Source organism: Delphinapterus leucas, chromosome 18 (assembly GCF_059928025.1).
Source record: "Delphinapterus leucas isolate spDelLeu-1000000601 "Yukka" chromosome 18, BTC_Dleu_Yukka2, whole genome shotgun sequence".
In the NCBI taxonomy this organism is placed as follows: Eukaryota; Metazoa; Chordata; class Mammalia; order Artiodactyla; family Monodontidae; genus Delphinapterus; species Delphinapterus leucas.
This window is the reverse complement of record NC_143146.1, coordinates 11759074-11776389: the sequence shown is the minus strand read 5'-3', so window position 1 is coordinate 11776389 and position 17316 is coordinate 11759074. Positions and strand designations below refer to the sequence as shown.

General features: G+C 42.4%; 2 protein-coding genes across 3 annotated transcripts in view; one reads left to right on the top strand and one right to left on the bottom strand.

The window, feature by feature from the left end:
• The window catches only part of LOC115803254 (uncharacterized), a 68395-nt gene extending 60508 nt beyond the window's left edge, over window positions 1-7887 (bottom strand). For both annotated transcript variants that reach the window (XR_004023938.2, XM_089899412.1), the window contains exon 1: window positions 7036-7887. Coding sequence is in view for 1 of the 2 variants with exons in the window: in XM_089899412.1 (XP_089755538.1) it covers window positions 7036-7326 (291 nt within the window). In the remaining variant the exon portion in view is untranslated. The remainder of the gene's footprint in view (window positions 1-7035) is intronic.
• Window positions 7651-17316, top strand: part of UBAC2 (UBA domain containing 2) — a 155960-nt gene continuing 146294 nt past the window's right edge. The window contains exon 1 of the mRNA XM_022576852.3: window positions 7651-7794. Coding sequence (XP_022432560.2) covers window positions 7764-7794 — 31 coding nt within the window. The 5' untranslated portion in view covers window positions 7651-7763. The remainder of the gene's footprint in view (window positions 7795-17316) is intronic.

Below are 17316 nucleotides of genomic sequence, written 5' to 3'. Positions count from 1 at the left end.
ATATGCAGCAGATGAAGGAGCAAGGTAAAAACCCACCAGACCAAACAAATGAGGAGGAAATAGGCAGTCTACCTGAAAAAGAATTCAGAGTGATGATAGTAAAGATGATCCAAAATCTTGGAAACAGAATGGAGAAAATACAAGAAACGTTTAACAAGGACCTAGAAGAACTAAAGAGCAAACAAACAATGATGAACAGCACAATAAATGAAATTTAAAATTCTCTAGAAGGAATCAATAGCAGAATAACTGAGGCAGAAGAACGGATAAGTGACCTGGAAGATAAAATAGTGGAAGTAACTACCACGGAGCAGAGTAAGGAAAAAAGAAGGAAAAGAATTGAGGACAGTCTCAGCGACTTCTTGGACAACATTAAACACACCAACATTCGAATTACAGGGGTCCCAGAAGAAGAAGGGAAAAAGAAAGGGACTGAGAAAATATTTGAACAGATTATAGTTGAAAACTTCCCTAATATGGGAAAGGAAATAGTCAGTCAAGTCCAGGAAGCACAGAGATTCCCATACAGGATGAATCCAAGGAGAAATACACCAAGACACATATTCATCAAACTTTCAAAAATTAAATACAAAGAAAAAATATTAAAAGCAGCAAGGGAAAAGCAACAAGTAACATACAAGGGAATCCCCATAAGGTTAACAGCTGATCTTTCAGCAGAAACTCTGCAAGCCAGAAGGGAGTGGAAGGACATATTTAAAGTGATGAAAGGGAAAAACCTACAACCAGGATTACTCTACCCAGCAAGGATCTCATTCATATTTGATGGAGAAATTAAAACCTTTACAGACAAGCAAAAGTGAAGAGAATTCAGCACCACCAAACCAGCTTTACAACAAATGCTAAAGGAACTTCTCTAGGCAGGAAACACAGAAGAAGGAAAAGACCTACAAAAAGAAACCCAAAACAATTAACAAAATGGTAATAGGAAGATACATATCGATAATTACCTTAAATGTAAATGGATTAAATGCTCTAACCAAAAGACATAGATTGGCTGAATGGATACAAAAACAAGACCCATATACATGCTGTCTACAAGAGACCCACTTCAGACCTAGGGACACATACAGACTGAAAGGAGGGGATGGAAAAAGGTATTCCATGCAAATGGAAATCAGAAGAAAGCTGGAGTAGCAGTTCTCATATCAAACATAATAGACTTTAAAATAAAGACTATTACAAGAGACAAAGAAGGACACTACATAATCATCAAGGGATCAATCCAAGAAGAAGATGTAACAATTGTAAATATTTATGCACCCAACACAGGAGCAACTCAATACATAAGGCAAATGCTAACAGCCATAAAAGGGGAAATCGACGGTAACAGAATCATAGTAGGGGACTTTAACACCCCACTTTCAACAATGGACAGATCATCCAAAATGAAAATAAATATGGAAACACAAGCTTTAAATGATACATTAAACAAGATGGACTTAACTGATGTTTATAGGACATTCCATCCAAAAACAACAGAATACACATTTTTCTCAAGTGCTCATGGAACATTCTCCAGGATAGATTATATCTTGGGTCACAAATAAAGCCTTGGTAAATTTAAGAAAATTGAAATCGTATCAAGTATCTTTTCCGACCACAAGGCCATAAGACTAGATATCAATTACAGGAAAAAAACTGTAAAAAAATACAAACACATGGAGGCTAAACAATACACTACTAAATAACCAAGAGATCAATGAAGAAATCAAAGAGGAAATCAAAAAATACCTAGAAACAAATGACAATGAAAACACAATGACCCAAAACCTATGTAGTGCAGCAAAAGCAGTTCTAAGAGGGAAGTTTACAGCAATACCATCCAACCTCAGGAAACAAATCTCAAATAAACAACCTAAACTTACACCTAAAGCAACTCGAGAAAGAAGAACAAAAAAATGCCCAAAGTTAGCGGAAGGAAAGAAATCATAAAGATCAGAGCAGAAATAAATGAAAAGAAATGAAGGAAACGATAGCAAAGATGAATAAAACTAAAAGCTGGTTCTTTGAGAAGATAAACAAAATTGATAAACCATTAGCCAGACTCATCAAAAAAAAAAAGAGAAGACTCAAATCAACAGAATTAGAAATGAAAAAGGAGAAGTAACACTGACACTGCAGAAATACAAAGGATCATGAGAGATTACTACAAGCAACTATATGCCAATAAAATGGACAACCTGGAAGAAATGGACAAATTCTTAGAAAAGCACAACCTTCCGAGACTGAACCAGGAAGAAATAGAAAATATGAACAGACCAATCACAAGTGCTAAAATTGAAACTGTGATTAAAAATTTTCCAACAAACAAAAGTCCAGGACCAGATGGCTTCACAGGTGAATTCTATCAAACATTTAGAGAAGAGCTAACACCTATCCTTCTCAAACTCTTCCAAAATAAGCAGAGGGAGGAACACTCCCAAACTCATTCTATGAGGCCACCATCACTGTGATACCAAACCAGACAAAGATATCACAAAAAAAGAAAACTACAGGCCAATATCTCTGATGAACATAGATGTAAAAATCCTCAACAAAATACTAGCAAACAGAATCCAACAGCACATTAAAAGGATCATACACCATGATCAAGTGGGGTTTATCCCAGGAATGCAAGGATTCTTCAATATACGCAAATCAATCAATGTGATACACCACATTAACAAACTGAAGGAGAAAAACCATATGATCATCTCAATAGATGCAGAAAAAGCTTTCAACAAAATTCAACACCCATTTATTATTAAAACTGTCCAGAAAGTAGGCATAGAGGGAAGTTACCTCAACATAATAAAGGCCATATATGACAAACCCACAGCCAACATCATTCTCAAAGGTGAAAAACTGAAACCATTTCCACTAAGATCAGGAACAAGACAAGGTTGCCCACTCTCACCGCTATTATTCAACACAGTTTTAGCCACAGCAAATAGAGAAGAAAAAGAAATAAGGAATCCAAATTGGAAAAGAAGAAGTAAAACTGCAACTGTTTGCAGATGACATGATACTATACATAGAGAATCCTAAAGATGCTGCCAGAAAACTACTAGAGCTAATCAATGAATTTGGTAAAGCAGCAGGATACAAAATTCATGCACAGAAGTCTCTTGCATCCCTATACACTAATGATGAAAAATCTGAAAGAGAAATTAAGGAAACACTCCCATTTACCATTGCAACAAAGAGAATAAAATACCTAGAAATAAACGTACCTAAGGAGACAAAAGACCTGTATGCAGAAAACTATAAGACACTGATGAAAGAAATTAAAGACAATACAAAGAGATTAAGAGATAAACCATGTTCTTGGATTGGAAGAATCAACATTGTGAAAATGCCTATACTACACAAAGCAATTTATAGATTCAATGTAATCCCTATCAAACTACTAATGGCATTTTTCACAGAACTAGAACAAAAAATTTTACAATTTGTATGGAAACACAAAAGACCCCAAATAGCCAAAGCAATCTTGAGAAAGAAAAACAGAGCTGGAGGAATCAGGCTCCCTGACTTCAGACTATACTACAAAGACAAAGTAATCAAGACACTATGGTACTGGCATAAAAACAGAAATATACATCAGTGGAACAGGATAGAAAGCCCAGAGATAAACCCATGCACATATGGTCACCTTATCTTTGATAAAGGATGCAAGAATATACAATGGAGAAAAGACAGCCTCTTCAATAAGTGGTGCTGGGAAAACTGGAGAGCTACATGTAAAAGAATGAAATTAGAACACTCCCTAACACCATACACAAAAATAAACTCAAAATGGATTAAAGACCTAAGTGTAAAGCCAGACACTATAAAATTCTTAGAGGAAAACATAGGCAGACACACTCTATGACATAAATCACAGCAAGATCCTTTTGACCCACCTCCTAGAGAAATGGAAATAGAAACCAAAATAAACTAATGGGACCCAATGAAACTTAAAAGCTTTTGCACAGCAAAGGAAACCATAAACAAGACGAAAAGACAACCCTCAGAATGGGAGAAAATATTTGCAAATGAAGCAACTGACAAAGGATTAATCTCCAAAATATACAAGCAGCTCTTGCAGCTCAATATCAAAAAAAGCAAACAACCCAATCCAAAAATGGGCAGAAGACCTAAATAGACATTTCTCCAAAGAAGATACACAGATTGCCAACAAACACACGAAAGGATGTTCAACATCACTAGTCATTAGAGAAATGCAAATCAAAACCACAATGAGGTATCACCTCACACCGCTCAGAATGGCCATCATCAAAAAATCTACAAACAGTAAGTGCTGGAGAGGGTGTGGAGAAAAGGGAACCCTCTTGCACTGTTGGTGGGAATGTAAATTGATTCAGCCATTATGGGGAACACTATGGAGGTTCCTTAAAAAACTAAAAATAGAACAACCATATGACCCAGCAATCCCACTACTGGGCATATGCCCTGAGAAAACCACAATTCAAAAAGAGTCATGTAGGGGCTTCCCTGGTGGCGCAGTGGTTGAGAGTCCGCCTGCCGATGCAGGGGAACGTGGGTCCGTGCCCCGGAGGATCCCACGTGCCACGGAGCGTCTGGCCCTGTGGGCCATGGCCGCTGGGCCTGCGCGTCCGGAGCCTGTGCTCCGCAACGGGGGAGGCCACAGCGGTGAGAGGCCCGCATACCGCAAAAAAAAAAAAAAAAAAAAGAGTCATGTACCACAATGTTCATTGCAGCACTATTTACAATAGCCAGGACATGGAAGCAACCTATGTGTCCATCAACAGATGAATCAATAAAGAAGACGTGGTACATATATACAATGGAATATTACTCAGCCATAAAAAGAAATGAAATTGAGTTATTTGTAGTGAGGTAGATGGACCTAGAGACTGTCATACAGAGTGAAGTAAGTCAGAGAGAAAAACAAATACCGTATGCTAACACATATATATGGAATCTAACAAAAAAAAAAGGTTCTAAAGAACCTAGGGGCAGGACAGGAATAAAGATGCAGACATAGAGAATGGACTTGAGGACACAGGGAGGGGGAAGGGTAAGCTGGGACAAAGTGAGAGAGTGGCATGGACATATATACACTACCAAATGTAAAATAGATAGCTAGTGGGAAGCAGCTGCATAGCACAGGGAGATCAGCTCCATGCTTTGTGACCGCCTGGAGGGGTGGGATAGGGAGGGTGGGAGGGAGACACAAGAGGGAGGAGATATGGGGATATATGTATATGTATAGCTGATTCAGTTTGTTCTACAGCAGAAACTAGCACAACATTGTAAAGCAATTATACTCCAATAAAAATGTTTAAAAAAATAGTATACCCATTACATGTTAACATAACTAATAAATTGTTGTGAAAAATTACTGTACTTTCCCAAGCAAAACATTATGGGGAAGAACAGCATTATTTAGCATTTTTGCAAATGTCTAACATCTGGTTTAATAGAAGACAGCTGGATTCCCATATCTGCTTCTGCTTTGTTTTTTTGTGATTCACTGTTTTTTTTAATAAATTTATTTAGTTTATTTATTAATTTTTGGCTTTGTCAGGTCTTCGTTGCTGCATGTGGGCTTTCTCTAGTTGCAGCGAGCAGGGGCTACTCTTTGTTGTGGTGCACGGGCTTCTTATTGCAGTGGCTTCTCTTGTGGCAGAGCACAAGCTCTCGGCACGTGGGCTTCAGTAGTTGTGGCACGAGGGCTCAGGAGTTGTGGCATCTTCCCGGTCCAAGGCTTGAACCCGTGTCCCCTGAATTGGCAGGCGGATTCTTAACCACTGAGCCACCAGGGAAGCCCGATTCATTGTTTTAGTTTAAGTATATAAAGAAAATCTGGCCTCACACAGATATGAGGCTGGAAAAGGAAGCATTTTAATAGTCACTTCTGATAATATGGATATTCTTTTTTTTTTTTTTTTTTTTTGCGGTACGCGGGCCTCTCACTGTTGTGGCCTCTCCCGTTGTGGAGCACAGGCTCCGGACGCACAGGCTCAGCGGCCATGGCTCACGGGCCTAGCCGCTCCGCGGCATGTGGAATCTTCCCGGACCGGGGCACGAACCCGTGGCCCATGCATCGGCAGGGGGACTCTCAACCACTGCGCCACCAGGGAAGCCCGCAGATATTCTTTTTTGATATGACACCGCAGCTTAACAAATGGTAGTTTCTTAAAGACTAGTTGCAATGAGAAGTCTGAAACCCTACCTTTTGTACTGTTGACACCAAAATTTATTGGTTTATCTTGCAGTTTGAATTGATCTTTTACCCATGCATGATTTTGTAACACCACGTATTGGTCAACTGGAAAATACTAGCTCATTAAGTTATACAACTGTTCCGAATGTGCAGTGGAAAACTCCACTGGATACTCCAGAGCAATTAAGAGTAAAAATGACAAATAATATCTTTATATCACTGTAAAGATAGCTTTGGCCTTTGGTACTCCCTAAAGGGTGGGTGGCAGTCCCCACACCTACCGTGAGAACCACTGTCCTACGCTGGCTGCAGCTGACAGCTTCTGCACACATAAAGGACCTTCAGAGTACCATTTTACGGCAAAATAACTCAATTGGATGAATCTTAAGTTAAACATAAAACGTATTTCAAGATTGTGAACACGCTTCACGAATAAAGAAAAGCCTGAAGAAAATAAAAGTCACTTTATACTTTTGTCTTCTAGAAATAAATGTGTTAATATTTTGGCCCACTGTCACCTCTCCTTAAGGGCAGAGACTGTGTTTTATTGATCTACAAATTTCGGAGTTAGCATAATGCCTGGCCCTTATGAGCACTCAAAAAGAATTTTTCTTTATTAAAGGTATACCGTACATAGTTTTGTAGCCTATCCTTTTCATTTAGCCTCAGAGTTGGTCAGTTTTCCCATATGCGTTCTATAACTACTGCATAACATTAAAAACCGTGACTTTGCTTTGGCAAGGAGTAAAAATTTTGCAAGGGAAAAAAATTTAAACGACATGGGTCCAGCAGGACTCCAAGGAAGAAGTTTGGGGAGCAGGGTCGCTCCGCCACAGACTCACCGCGCCTGGGACACCTGGACACAGGCCACCGCGGCGGGGAGGGGTGAGGGTCCAGGGACCATGGCACTTGGCGCTTTTTCGGGGGCTTTCGCGCGGGACCGACATGCGAAAAAAGGGGGGGGCAGCTGGACGGCCCCACTCCCCACGACAGGGAGGGTCTTCCAGCTCCGGCTCCCCTTTCCTCGGAGGAGCTGCCTCTCCTGCACTTGTCTGGGCACCGGAACTCGAGACAGTTCTGTCAACAGTCAGCCGGAGAGCCAGCTCCAGGAACGGCCCAGAAAGACTGAGCATGCGTGGAACGCACCCGGCGTGCAATCCTGGGAGAGGTTAGAGGTCGCGAGGTACATCACCGCGCCGGCATTCCAGATGAATTAGCTGCTTTGGTGGCTCCACACGGCGAGTGGCGGCACTAAAGCACTAGTGTGCGGCTCCCAGGAGTTACACCCGCTCCTCCCACGCCATCCCACTCCTTTTCTAAGGCTCCCGCGGCCGTCGGAAAAACCCGGAAAGGCGGACCACTTTCGCTTCGCACCCACTTCCCTTCCCCGGCCGGAAGGGAAAGGGGGCAGAGAAGCATCGCATGCGCCCTTCGCAGGCGGCCCCTGGAGTGGAGTCGAGTTGCTGGTTTCGTCGGCCCGGCCGGAGTGCGCCTGCGCGGTCTCCGGCTTCCCTCCACCTCCGCTTCCCCTCCCCCTGTCCCCCGCGGGGCCTCTGGGTCCGGCGGGACCATGTTCACCAGCACCGGTTCCAGTGGGCTTTGTGAGTACCGGACGCCGCCATCCTGGCTGTCCACTAAACACCACACTGGGTACCTCCTTGAGGAGGCTGGGGGCAGCGGGGACTCTCGGGGTTGCAGGCGGTTTGGGGGTCGATCTGCCGTCCCTGTGCCGGAACCTTGGTAGTTCTTGCCCGGTGGGGGGCAGCGGACACCGCCCCCACTTCAGCCTGGAGGGGTCAGTGGGGACTGAGTCAGCCCCCAGCCCCCCACCTGTGAGCCCCAGGGGCGATGGTCAGATGCTCCTGGGGCTGCTGTAGGTGGGCTGGGCAGTTAGGGTCGGGCTGGGTTGCCCTGGTCTTATGGCCCGGCCCCCTGCCCTCAGCGGTAGGTTTGCCAGCTAGAAAGAAGAGGCTGTCCGGGTGGAAGCGATGCTGGAAGCCTGCTCCCTTCCCAGTCACCTTGCTCCATTCATTTAGGCTACAGAGGGACCGAACTGGCTCTCCCCCGGATGCAAATTCCAAGCTCTGCTTCAGGAGCTGACCCCTTAGTTTTACTTAGATTTTTTTTTTTCTCCTCAGTCTCTCTTAGGAGTTTTTAGACAAACAAAAACTGATTAAAGTACTTCAAAGTGGAAGGAAGTTTGGAAGTAGTTTGGCAGGAAAGCAGAGACATTGCTGCTGGATGTTGCTAAATTTTACTGGAGTGTCAGCTGTGGACTGTCAGCAGATAGAGGGAGGAGAAATATATATAGCCTTTTAAACGACTTTCTCTTTCTCATTGAAATGGTTTGACTTTTGATAAGGTGGACTGTATGTTAACTAAACAGCGCTGAGATTAGGCACTGATACAGCAACAGTGAATTGTTTGAATAGCTATAATTTTTGCAATTGCTTGTCACTATTAACGCATCATATCTCTATACATGTGAAGTTAATCTTACTGAGTACAGAGGCAGTTGACATTTCCAAATATTAATGATCTGTTGTGAATGTTAGGAATCTTTTTCTGAGAATACATATCTTAGCCTGGGAGTAAGTTAGTATCAGGGCAACAGGCATAATTATAAATCTTCCTCACTTCTCAACTTCTCAGGTTCTGAAGTGGGTTTAATATTTGTGATTTCCCTTGTTTCATACTTAATTTGATTTATGGCACCTTTCAGGTATTGGCCTCAGAGTATGTTACAACTACTAGGTAATTAATCTTCCCCAAACTACCCTTTAGAAAAAGAACATGACTGTTGAAACTGATACTCAAAAGGTGGTGTGATTTTCCTGGGATCTGTGAGCCATACACTGGTGGATATGAAATTAATGGTAGAATTCTTCAATTTTATTTGTTCTTTTTCATCATTTTGACTTATCCTTCCTTGCTGACCAAAACACATTAAAGAATTAAAAAGGCAAGCAAAATCTGTTATTGGTTACTATGCTGTATTAGCTATTATGTTGGCAAAGTGTATTCAGATTTGATACAGGGTGACTCTGGGGAAGGTAGTAATATGTGATTACCTGTGGCACATGGTTGATGAGTATTGAATTCTAGGAGCCAAACTGCTACCCAGAGAGAGGCCTAGGCCAAAGGCTCCTCCTTAGCTGTCTTGCCCTTTTTCTAAAATAAATGTATCCACAGCATAAGAATTGATGGAATGGCCATTCCTCAGAAGTCCATGTCTTATATGCTCATTTAACAAACATTTTGAGCATCTCGGAAACTGCGAGGGGCTGGGAATGCAACATTAGACAAGTCTTGGTCCCAGCGTTTGCAGAGCTTACAGTGGTGTTTAGGCACTGGTTTTCCAAGACTGGTCTTTCGGCAAGTCTGGGTGGGAAAATTTACTTTGCTTTGAAATTTTTCTTTGCGATGCGCCCCACTAAGAGGGAAGTGATTTCCTTTAGCTAAGTTGTGTAGCCCTTTGGTAATTTAGAGTTCTGATCCTGAGTAAGTGTCCCGAGGATGAATAATCTGCCTAGCAGTGCCCCCAGGGATGCTGAATAACGTTCTCTTTTTAAGGGAAAAATCCTGACCATTTCCTACCACTGGCGTATTTCCCACATCTGTGACTAGTAGATAGTGTATTTGTGTTATACTTGCTTTCCTCCCTCTCTCACTCATTCATTTATTTATTCAACAAGTGTCTGTTTACTACCCACATAAGCCACACACTGTTCGTGTATAGAGGATAAAGTGGTACACAGGATGAAGGAGACCAACATCCAATAAGTAAGTTATGTGTTTTCACATAGTGATAAGCGTCGTGAAGAAAATCTGAGGGTAGTGGCATAGACTGCGGTTATGGAGGACTTTAGCAGGAAGCTAAAAGAATGCTAAGGATGCTGCTTTAGCAGGTGTGGTCAGCGAAGATGTTTGGGAAGGTGACCCAAATGGCGTGAAGGAACTCACCTGTCAGTTTTTGTTGAAAAGTGTGCATCTTGCAGAAAGAGAGCAGCAAGCACAAAGACTCTCAAACAGGCACAGCAGGGCGTTTTCAAGGTATTGAAGAAAGCTGGTGCTGCCAGGGCTGTAAGTCAAGAGAAGGGCATTTGCGACCATGTCTACGAAACTGTATAGCTGTCTGCCCTGTCAGGTAATTATGACTGGATGAAAGTGCATAGGAATCGTGTTCATCATGCCTTATTTTAGACCCTTGCTTAGAGACGAATGCTACCTCTCAATTACGTGTTGAATAACAGATGTATCATTTCTTACACTTGTTAGTAAGTGTTCCCATGACTTACTCACTTCAGTGTATTCACTCTAACATGGACCCAACCAACATTAATTGTGTGTCTGTTGTATTCTAGGTATAGGTCCCACCCTCAAGGAGCTCTGTGTCTAGTGGGGAAAAACTTAAAAAAAGAAATGAAACAGCTTCTGTACTGGGTGCTGCGGGTTTATGGCCGCCGTGGGCTGGGCAGGGGAGGGGCATGGTTAAGACTTCCAGTGTGGGCGCTATCTCAGCTGATGTTGAGGGATGAGTAAGAGTTTGTCAGGCATGCAAGTGGGGAGAGAGCCTCTATGAGGGACAGAGCCTGGGCAGGGCCTGGACGAGAGGCAGGAGGTGATGAGTTAGGGGATTGTTGCTTACAGCTGAAGGGAGCAGTTTCTGCACGAGGTGTGCAGTGACGTCATTCAGAGGGCTGGTGAGTCGAGAGCTGGGGATGGAACGAGAAGAGGGAGAAGAGGAGGCGTGGCAACAGCTGCCCCTGTCCAGGAGCACAGCCAGGACCAGATGGTAGGGCAGAGTCCGGGGAGCAGAAGAAGGTGAAAATCTGATAGAATGCTAGTCGGAAAGGCTTCACGTTGCTGTGGAAGGCAAGACAGGTTATTGTTGCGGATGTGAGCAGTGTTTTCCATACACTGCCTGTGGTATGGCCACACAAAAGCAGCTATGGAGCTTTCCGAATGTCCAGATTCCTGGGTCCCATTCCCAGAGAGTCAGATTCAGAAGGGCTAATGTGGGAATCAGAAATCTTAATTTTTAAAACATCGAGGGGGAGCTTCTAATGGACAGACTTAGGTCAAGCAACAGGGTGGCCAGCAGGAGGGGCCCAGAGAACAGTTAAGAGTCCAGTGGGAGATGCTGACAGCCCCAGTGAAAGAGGTAGCGGTGCGAATGGACAGGATAGAAAAGAGGGATTCTAAAGATGTGCAGGCAGGTAGGCTGTGTCAGTCAAGCCCATTGGACTGGGGGAGAGAGAGAGGAGTTGAAGGTGACTTGGGGTAGACAGGTGGTGTTACTGTTCACAGAGGCAGGGGGCATAGAGAGGGAGGAGCTCATCTGGGGAAAGATGTTTAATGTCCAGGGGCTTGTAAAGTCCAGTGGGAGATACCCAGGGGCCATCTGGAGAGAGGGAGCTGGCCTGGACATGGGTTGTTAGGTGGGAGTTACGCTGTGGATGTGAATGAGGATGCTGGAAGCAGCGAGTAGAGCCAGAAGGCTGAGGACAGAACTTTAAGCAACTCCAATCCAGTATGTACTGCATGGTGGAGAAAGAGCAGACAGCAAAGTAGGCAGAAGTGGGTGTTCCTTTAGGAGAGAGCTGTCTCCACCCAACCTAATTTGATTCGTCCTCTTTCCTTGTAAACAAACTCCTGCAGTTGCTTCGCACTCTTTCACGGTGACTCTGATCACCAGACTCTTGATGCCCTTGTTTCCAGTTTACAGCCCATTTCTGGCATCTTCCACATCCAGTCTGGAGACCATAGTTAATCACCCGCGTTGCATTCCCATCAAGACCCTCAGCTGTCCTGCTCTCTCACCCGGCAAAACGCCAGCCTTGTATTAATGTGTGGTGTCCAATCCAAGCTGAGTCCTCGGCACGATTGCTCAGTTACATTTCTTGGATTTGGTTGTCTCCCTGTGCACTTCCCCTGTCATGGTCAAGAGTGTTCCCACTCTTAACCCAACCTAAATATAAGGGCCATCACCTGGGCACGTCCTCTCGCTAACTTGTTTGTATCCACACTTTAACAGTTGTTAGAGGAGACTTCCTAATGTAGGCGATGTTTGAGCTGATTTTTGAGGGATGAGTAAGGGTTTTCAGGCATGTGAACTTAGTTCCTGTTTTCCAATCTAAAAGAATGAGGCCCACTCTCCACCTATTCTTAACTCATTCCTTGCTGCCTTTTCTAGTGACAGTCCCTCCTTTTCTCTTTGCCTGGCATGCATTGAAGCTGATGCTTTTTCCTGTGGCTCTTCAGAGACCCCCAGAGTACTTCAGATCCCTTATCTGTGGAAAGGAGATAATATTATTCCCTATTTTATTGGGTGGTTTGTGAAGATTTAAAGATTTACTATGTGTAAACTCCTAGAGTTTTGCCATAGTAAGTACTCAGGGTTAAGTATTTTTAACTGGATCCTTCTTTGGGGTCTGTTCTTCAAACTACAGAAGCATAACCCCTCTGTCAATTGACCGTTTCTTTGTTTCTTCTTCCCAACCAAGCTTCTTGAACGATGTCTTCACTTTTTTCCCTTTCTCCCTTCCCTTCACTCTGTAGCCCTCTGCAGTTAATCAGCTGTGTTTTGATGGTTACCTGCTGTGGCTTGACGCTCACTGCAGCCTGCTTCTGCTCCCCCACCCCTGACACCACTGAGGATGAGTGACCGGGGACTTCCTTGTCAACAGATCAGATGGGTACCTCTCAGTCCTTATCTTAGTGGAATGTTCTCTCACACTGGCCTTGATGAACACTTCTTTCTAAAATTCTTTTTTTTTATTGAAGTATAGTTGATTTACAATATTATATTAGTTTCAGGTGTATAACATAGTGATTCAATATTTTTATAGGTTACACTCCATTTAAAGTTATTATAAAATATTGTCTACATTCCCTGTGCTGTATATTACATCCTTGTATCCTATTTATTTTATACCTAGTAGTTTGTATCTTCCTAAAATTCCTTGTTCTTTGACTTTTTCTTCATATCTCCTGAACACATCTACGTAGTTTTTCACATCCTCAGGGTCTACTGGATTTGGCATTAAGTTATTGTTACCTTAAGAAGAGTAGTTTCAGTGGATTATTAAGACCAAAACCTATTTTTGTTGAGGTACGGAGTGAACCAGAGGTAGAGAGTAGAAATAGAGTCGACCGTTGGGATGGACAGCTGGAGTCATCCCTTTGAAGACTCAGATGGCTGTCAGTACCCAGGATATCATGCTAACTCAAGCCACACAGTCCTGAGGTGGGAACCAGTACAGACTTATCAGAGTGAGAAAGTTCTCAAATGAGCTGGAACTTTCCCTTGAGTGAAACTCGTTTTGATCCAAAACATTAGTTAGGGAGCCTAGAGTCAGGTGCAGTTAGGGGAGGTTGATGAATGTGAGGTCCAGCGGTGGCAGCCTATGGTGAGGACATTCATTTCGCTCTAGAGATGGGTGAGCCACAAGGACTGGTGGGTCATTCAGGGTCTGTAACCCCCCCTTCATTTCAGCTTTAGGGTCCTGCCTCGGAGCCCGAAGGCTCTGTCCCCAGCATCATCCTGAAATGGACACTTTGCAGTTTCCCAGTGCAGCTGTGGTTGTGCTCCCAGGAAGGACCAAACTATGTTCTGATTGATATATTCTTTCTTTAGGTATGTACTCAATGTGTTGAATACATAACTTGTGGGAGATGATTAAAATAAATCTTTATTTTTGTCTCTCACCATCTCTTTAAAATGCACTCAGCTTGGAAAGCCTTTTCCTTTTATGAGAAGGCATCAGGCCTTATGACTTTTTATTCACTCTTCAAGTTATTGATTCAACAGCTGTTTAATGAGCATGGCTCATTAGGTGAAAGACAAAAGGTGCATTCAAGTGGCAATGATCTTAGGGAATAGAAGTCACAAAACATAGGCTCAATTTAAAAATACCCAGTTCAGTGTATTAATCAACACTCAGCCTTCATTCAAAGGTAAGAGTTTTTCTCCCTCTTCTCCCAGTTAAGATTTGTAGTTGGCAACCACTTGCTGTCAGAGAAGGTGGTATAGTTGGCTTCTGTCCTTTTGTGTTCCCTCTGACCCCCCAGTTTCCTGTTTCTGACCTTACTGGGTTCTAGATAAGGTGGGGTGGGAGGAAGAGTGAGGAACTAGGATTGTTCTTACGTGGCTCTCTGAGCCTGGTACGTGGTTAAAGCTGACTCTGTGCTGTGGGCTTTTTAGAGTCTCTTGGGAGGCGCCCATTCCGGCTGCACCCCTGACCTGGGGGGATGCATTGTTATGCTGGTGGGCTTTATTTGGTGTCTTTCATAGCTCCTAGGAAATTAGGTCCACCTACAGTTTCCTCCTTCTAGGGCCTGTTTGGCCTGCTTGAGGACACTGCTGGACTGATTGAAAGATGACCCCACTGTTGCCTCTGGCCTGTGGTCCACCTCTGCTTGCTGGAATTGCTGATTCTTTGCCCTGGTCATGCATTCTTATCTCAGTGATCGACATGGCTTCTCCTCCTCCTGCTCTCTAGAAACCCTGGTACCCCGCTCTCAGGGGTCACGTGTTCATCTCCCTCACTAGGCCCGTTTCTCTCTCCTGACCACTGGGGTATTCGTAGGCTCATGATGAGTGTAGCAGCTCTGCTTAGCAGTGGAGCTTATTTCCCAGCCCTTGAACACTTATTCTGGGTCCTGGCAAGTTGCTTTTTATTGCCCCCCTTGTGACTGTTGCAGCTGGTTCCTCGTGTGTCCGCCATGTTCCTTCTTTCAGTCCATGAGTCTCCCTCTTTCTTCCTAAAGCAGAACCAAGATCCAGTTTTGCTTTTACTAGAGATGTTTTATGTCCTAATAAGGATCTTTTTGTAGGAGCTAATGCACTATTGTTGTTTTTATTTGCACGTTTTTCTTTTTCCTTTATTATTATTATATTTCTCTTCCCTTTAGTCAAGTTATTATCTAACTTATCCAACTTTTTGCATTCTCAGCTTGTGGCAGTATCAGTTTTAGTCATGAAGGCAGAACCTGCCTTAAATCAAGCTACTTTAAAACTTGCATTTCTATGGAATTTTAATAAATACAACCTGATAAAGAGTATCTCATAAGTAATTTAGTCCAGCATTTTTGAGGTGTGCTTTCTAGAACACACTGGTACTGTGCAGGGCTGCTTAAAATTTTTTTTTAATTAAAAAATTGTTTTATTTTTAAACCCCATATTTTATTGTTCAGTTTATTTTTTCCAGCTTTATTGAGATATAATTGACAAAATTTTATATAGTCATGTTGTATGTGATGTTTTGTCATTTGCATACATTGTGAAATGATTACTGCAGTCAAGGTAATTAAAATATCCATCACCTCACAGTTATCTTTTTGTGTGTGTGTGTGTGTGTGTGTGTGTGTGTGTGTGTGTGTGTGTGTGGTGAAAACATTCAAGATCTACTCTCTAGCCAATTTCAAGTATACAATTCATTATTCCTACCTGTGGTCATCATGCTGTACATTGCTTAAGTTTTAGCCCTCATTTTAATTATAAATGAAAATTATCATTTAATCCTCATTTAAATCATGATTCTCTTTCCCAGACATTTTTCTCAAGATTTTTATGTTATATTGCCACTGTTCTCAGACATTTTCCAATGCTTATGTTACCTTAGTCCCTTGAATGCAGCATGATACAGTGGAAAGAGCACAGTATTAGTATTTGGAAAGCGTTCAGAAGCCAGGATGTCCCTGATGTTGTTTTTAAAGATTGATGATGGAAATTAGCACTTCCAAGGCTTATGGGCCCTGCAACAAGGAAATTTAACTTTTTATTAACTCTTTGTTTCTAAGACTTAGTGGGAATGGTTTTCATTGTAGAAAATTTGGGAAGTAAAAGGAGGAAACATAAAATTCCATTTCACTGTGCTACCCAGATTTCATCCCTGTTAGCGTATTGGTGTTCTGTAAATTTTTTCGTATGTATGTATGTAAACAGATTTAAAAGCAAAATTGGAGCTACGTACAGTTTCATATTCTGATTTTTTCATTTAACCTTAAATGAATTTGCCCCATGTTATTAATAATGTTCAAAGATGACTTTTAACATTTTTTTGTTTTGCCTTATTACAAAACTGAAACATGCTTGCTGCCAAAAAAATTAAAATATTACACAAATACGTAATATAGAAAGGAATAGTCACACGTTACTCTCCCACCTAAATAATCATCACTGGTATTTTAGTGCTCATTCTTTTAGATTTTTTTCTGTACAGGCTCTTACCTGTGTATTCTTTCTCTCTCAGGCACACACACACACACGTGTTTTATACAGACATGGCATTCAAATAAACATTTTGTTGTGCTCCCCTAACATTTTTTTAGATACAGAATCATGACTTTGAAGTATTACAACGTGTTATATTTCAATGTTTTTCTCCAGTTTTTTCCCATTTAAACAATGTTATGGTGAACGTCTTTAAGTTATTGATCACATCTTTGACTTCATCCTAAAGAAATGATCACAAACGTGGAAATATAGTGTCAAAGAATAGGAACATTTTTAAGCTCTTGATCTGTATTGCCAAATCCTTCCAGAAAGGATGTGTCACTTTACACTTTTCAGCAGTTTAGGAGAATATCTTTCTCACCAAACTCTTGTAACACTTGAGTATGATAATTTAAAATGATTGTTGCCAATTGAGAGATTGAAAAATGACATTTCATTGTTTTAATCTGCATTTCTTTGAATGCCTGGGAAAGTGAACTTATTTTCATCTTTCATATTTATTGGCCATTTTAATATATTTTCGAACTGATTTGACTATGTTCTTTGCCCTTTTTTTTATTGGAGTATTTGTTTTGTTTTTGTTAAATTGAGTAGTAAAAGTCCTTTAAGGGTACTAGCTTTTGTCATGGTATATGTTACGAATATTTTAATCACTTGTCAGTTGCTTTTTAATTTTTTTTTTTTTTTTTTCGGTACGCGGGCCTCTCACTGTTGTGGCCTTTCCTGTTGCGGAGCACAGGCTCTGGACGCGCAGGCTCAGCGGCCATGGCTCATGGACCCAGCTGTTCCGCGGCATGTGGGATCTTCCCGGACCGGGGCACGAACCCGTGTCCCCTGCATCGGCAGGCGGACTCTCAACCACTGCGCCACCAGGGAAGCCCAA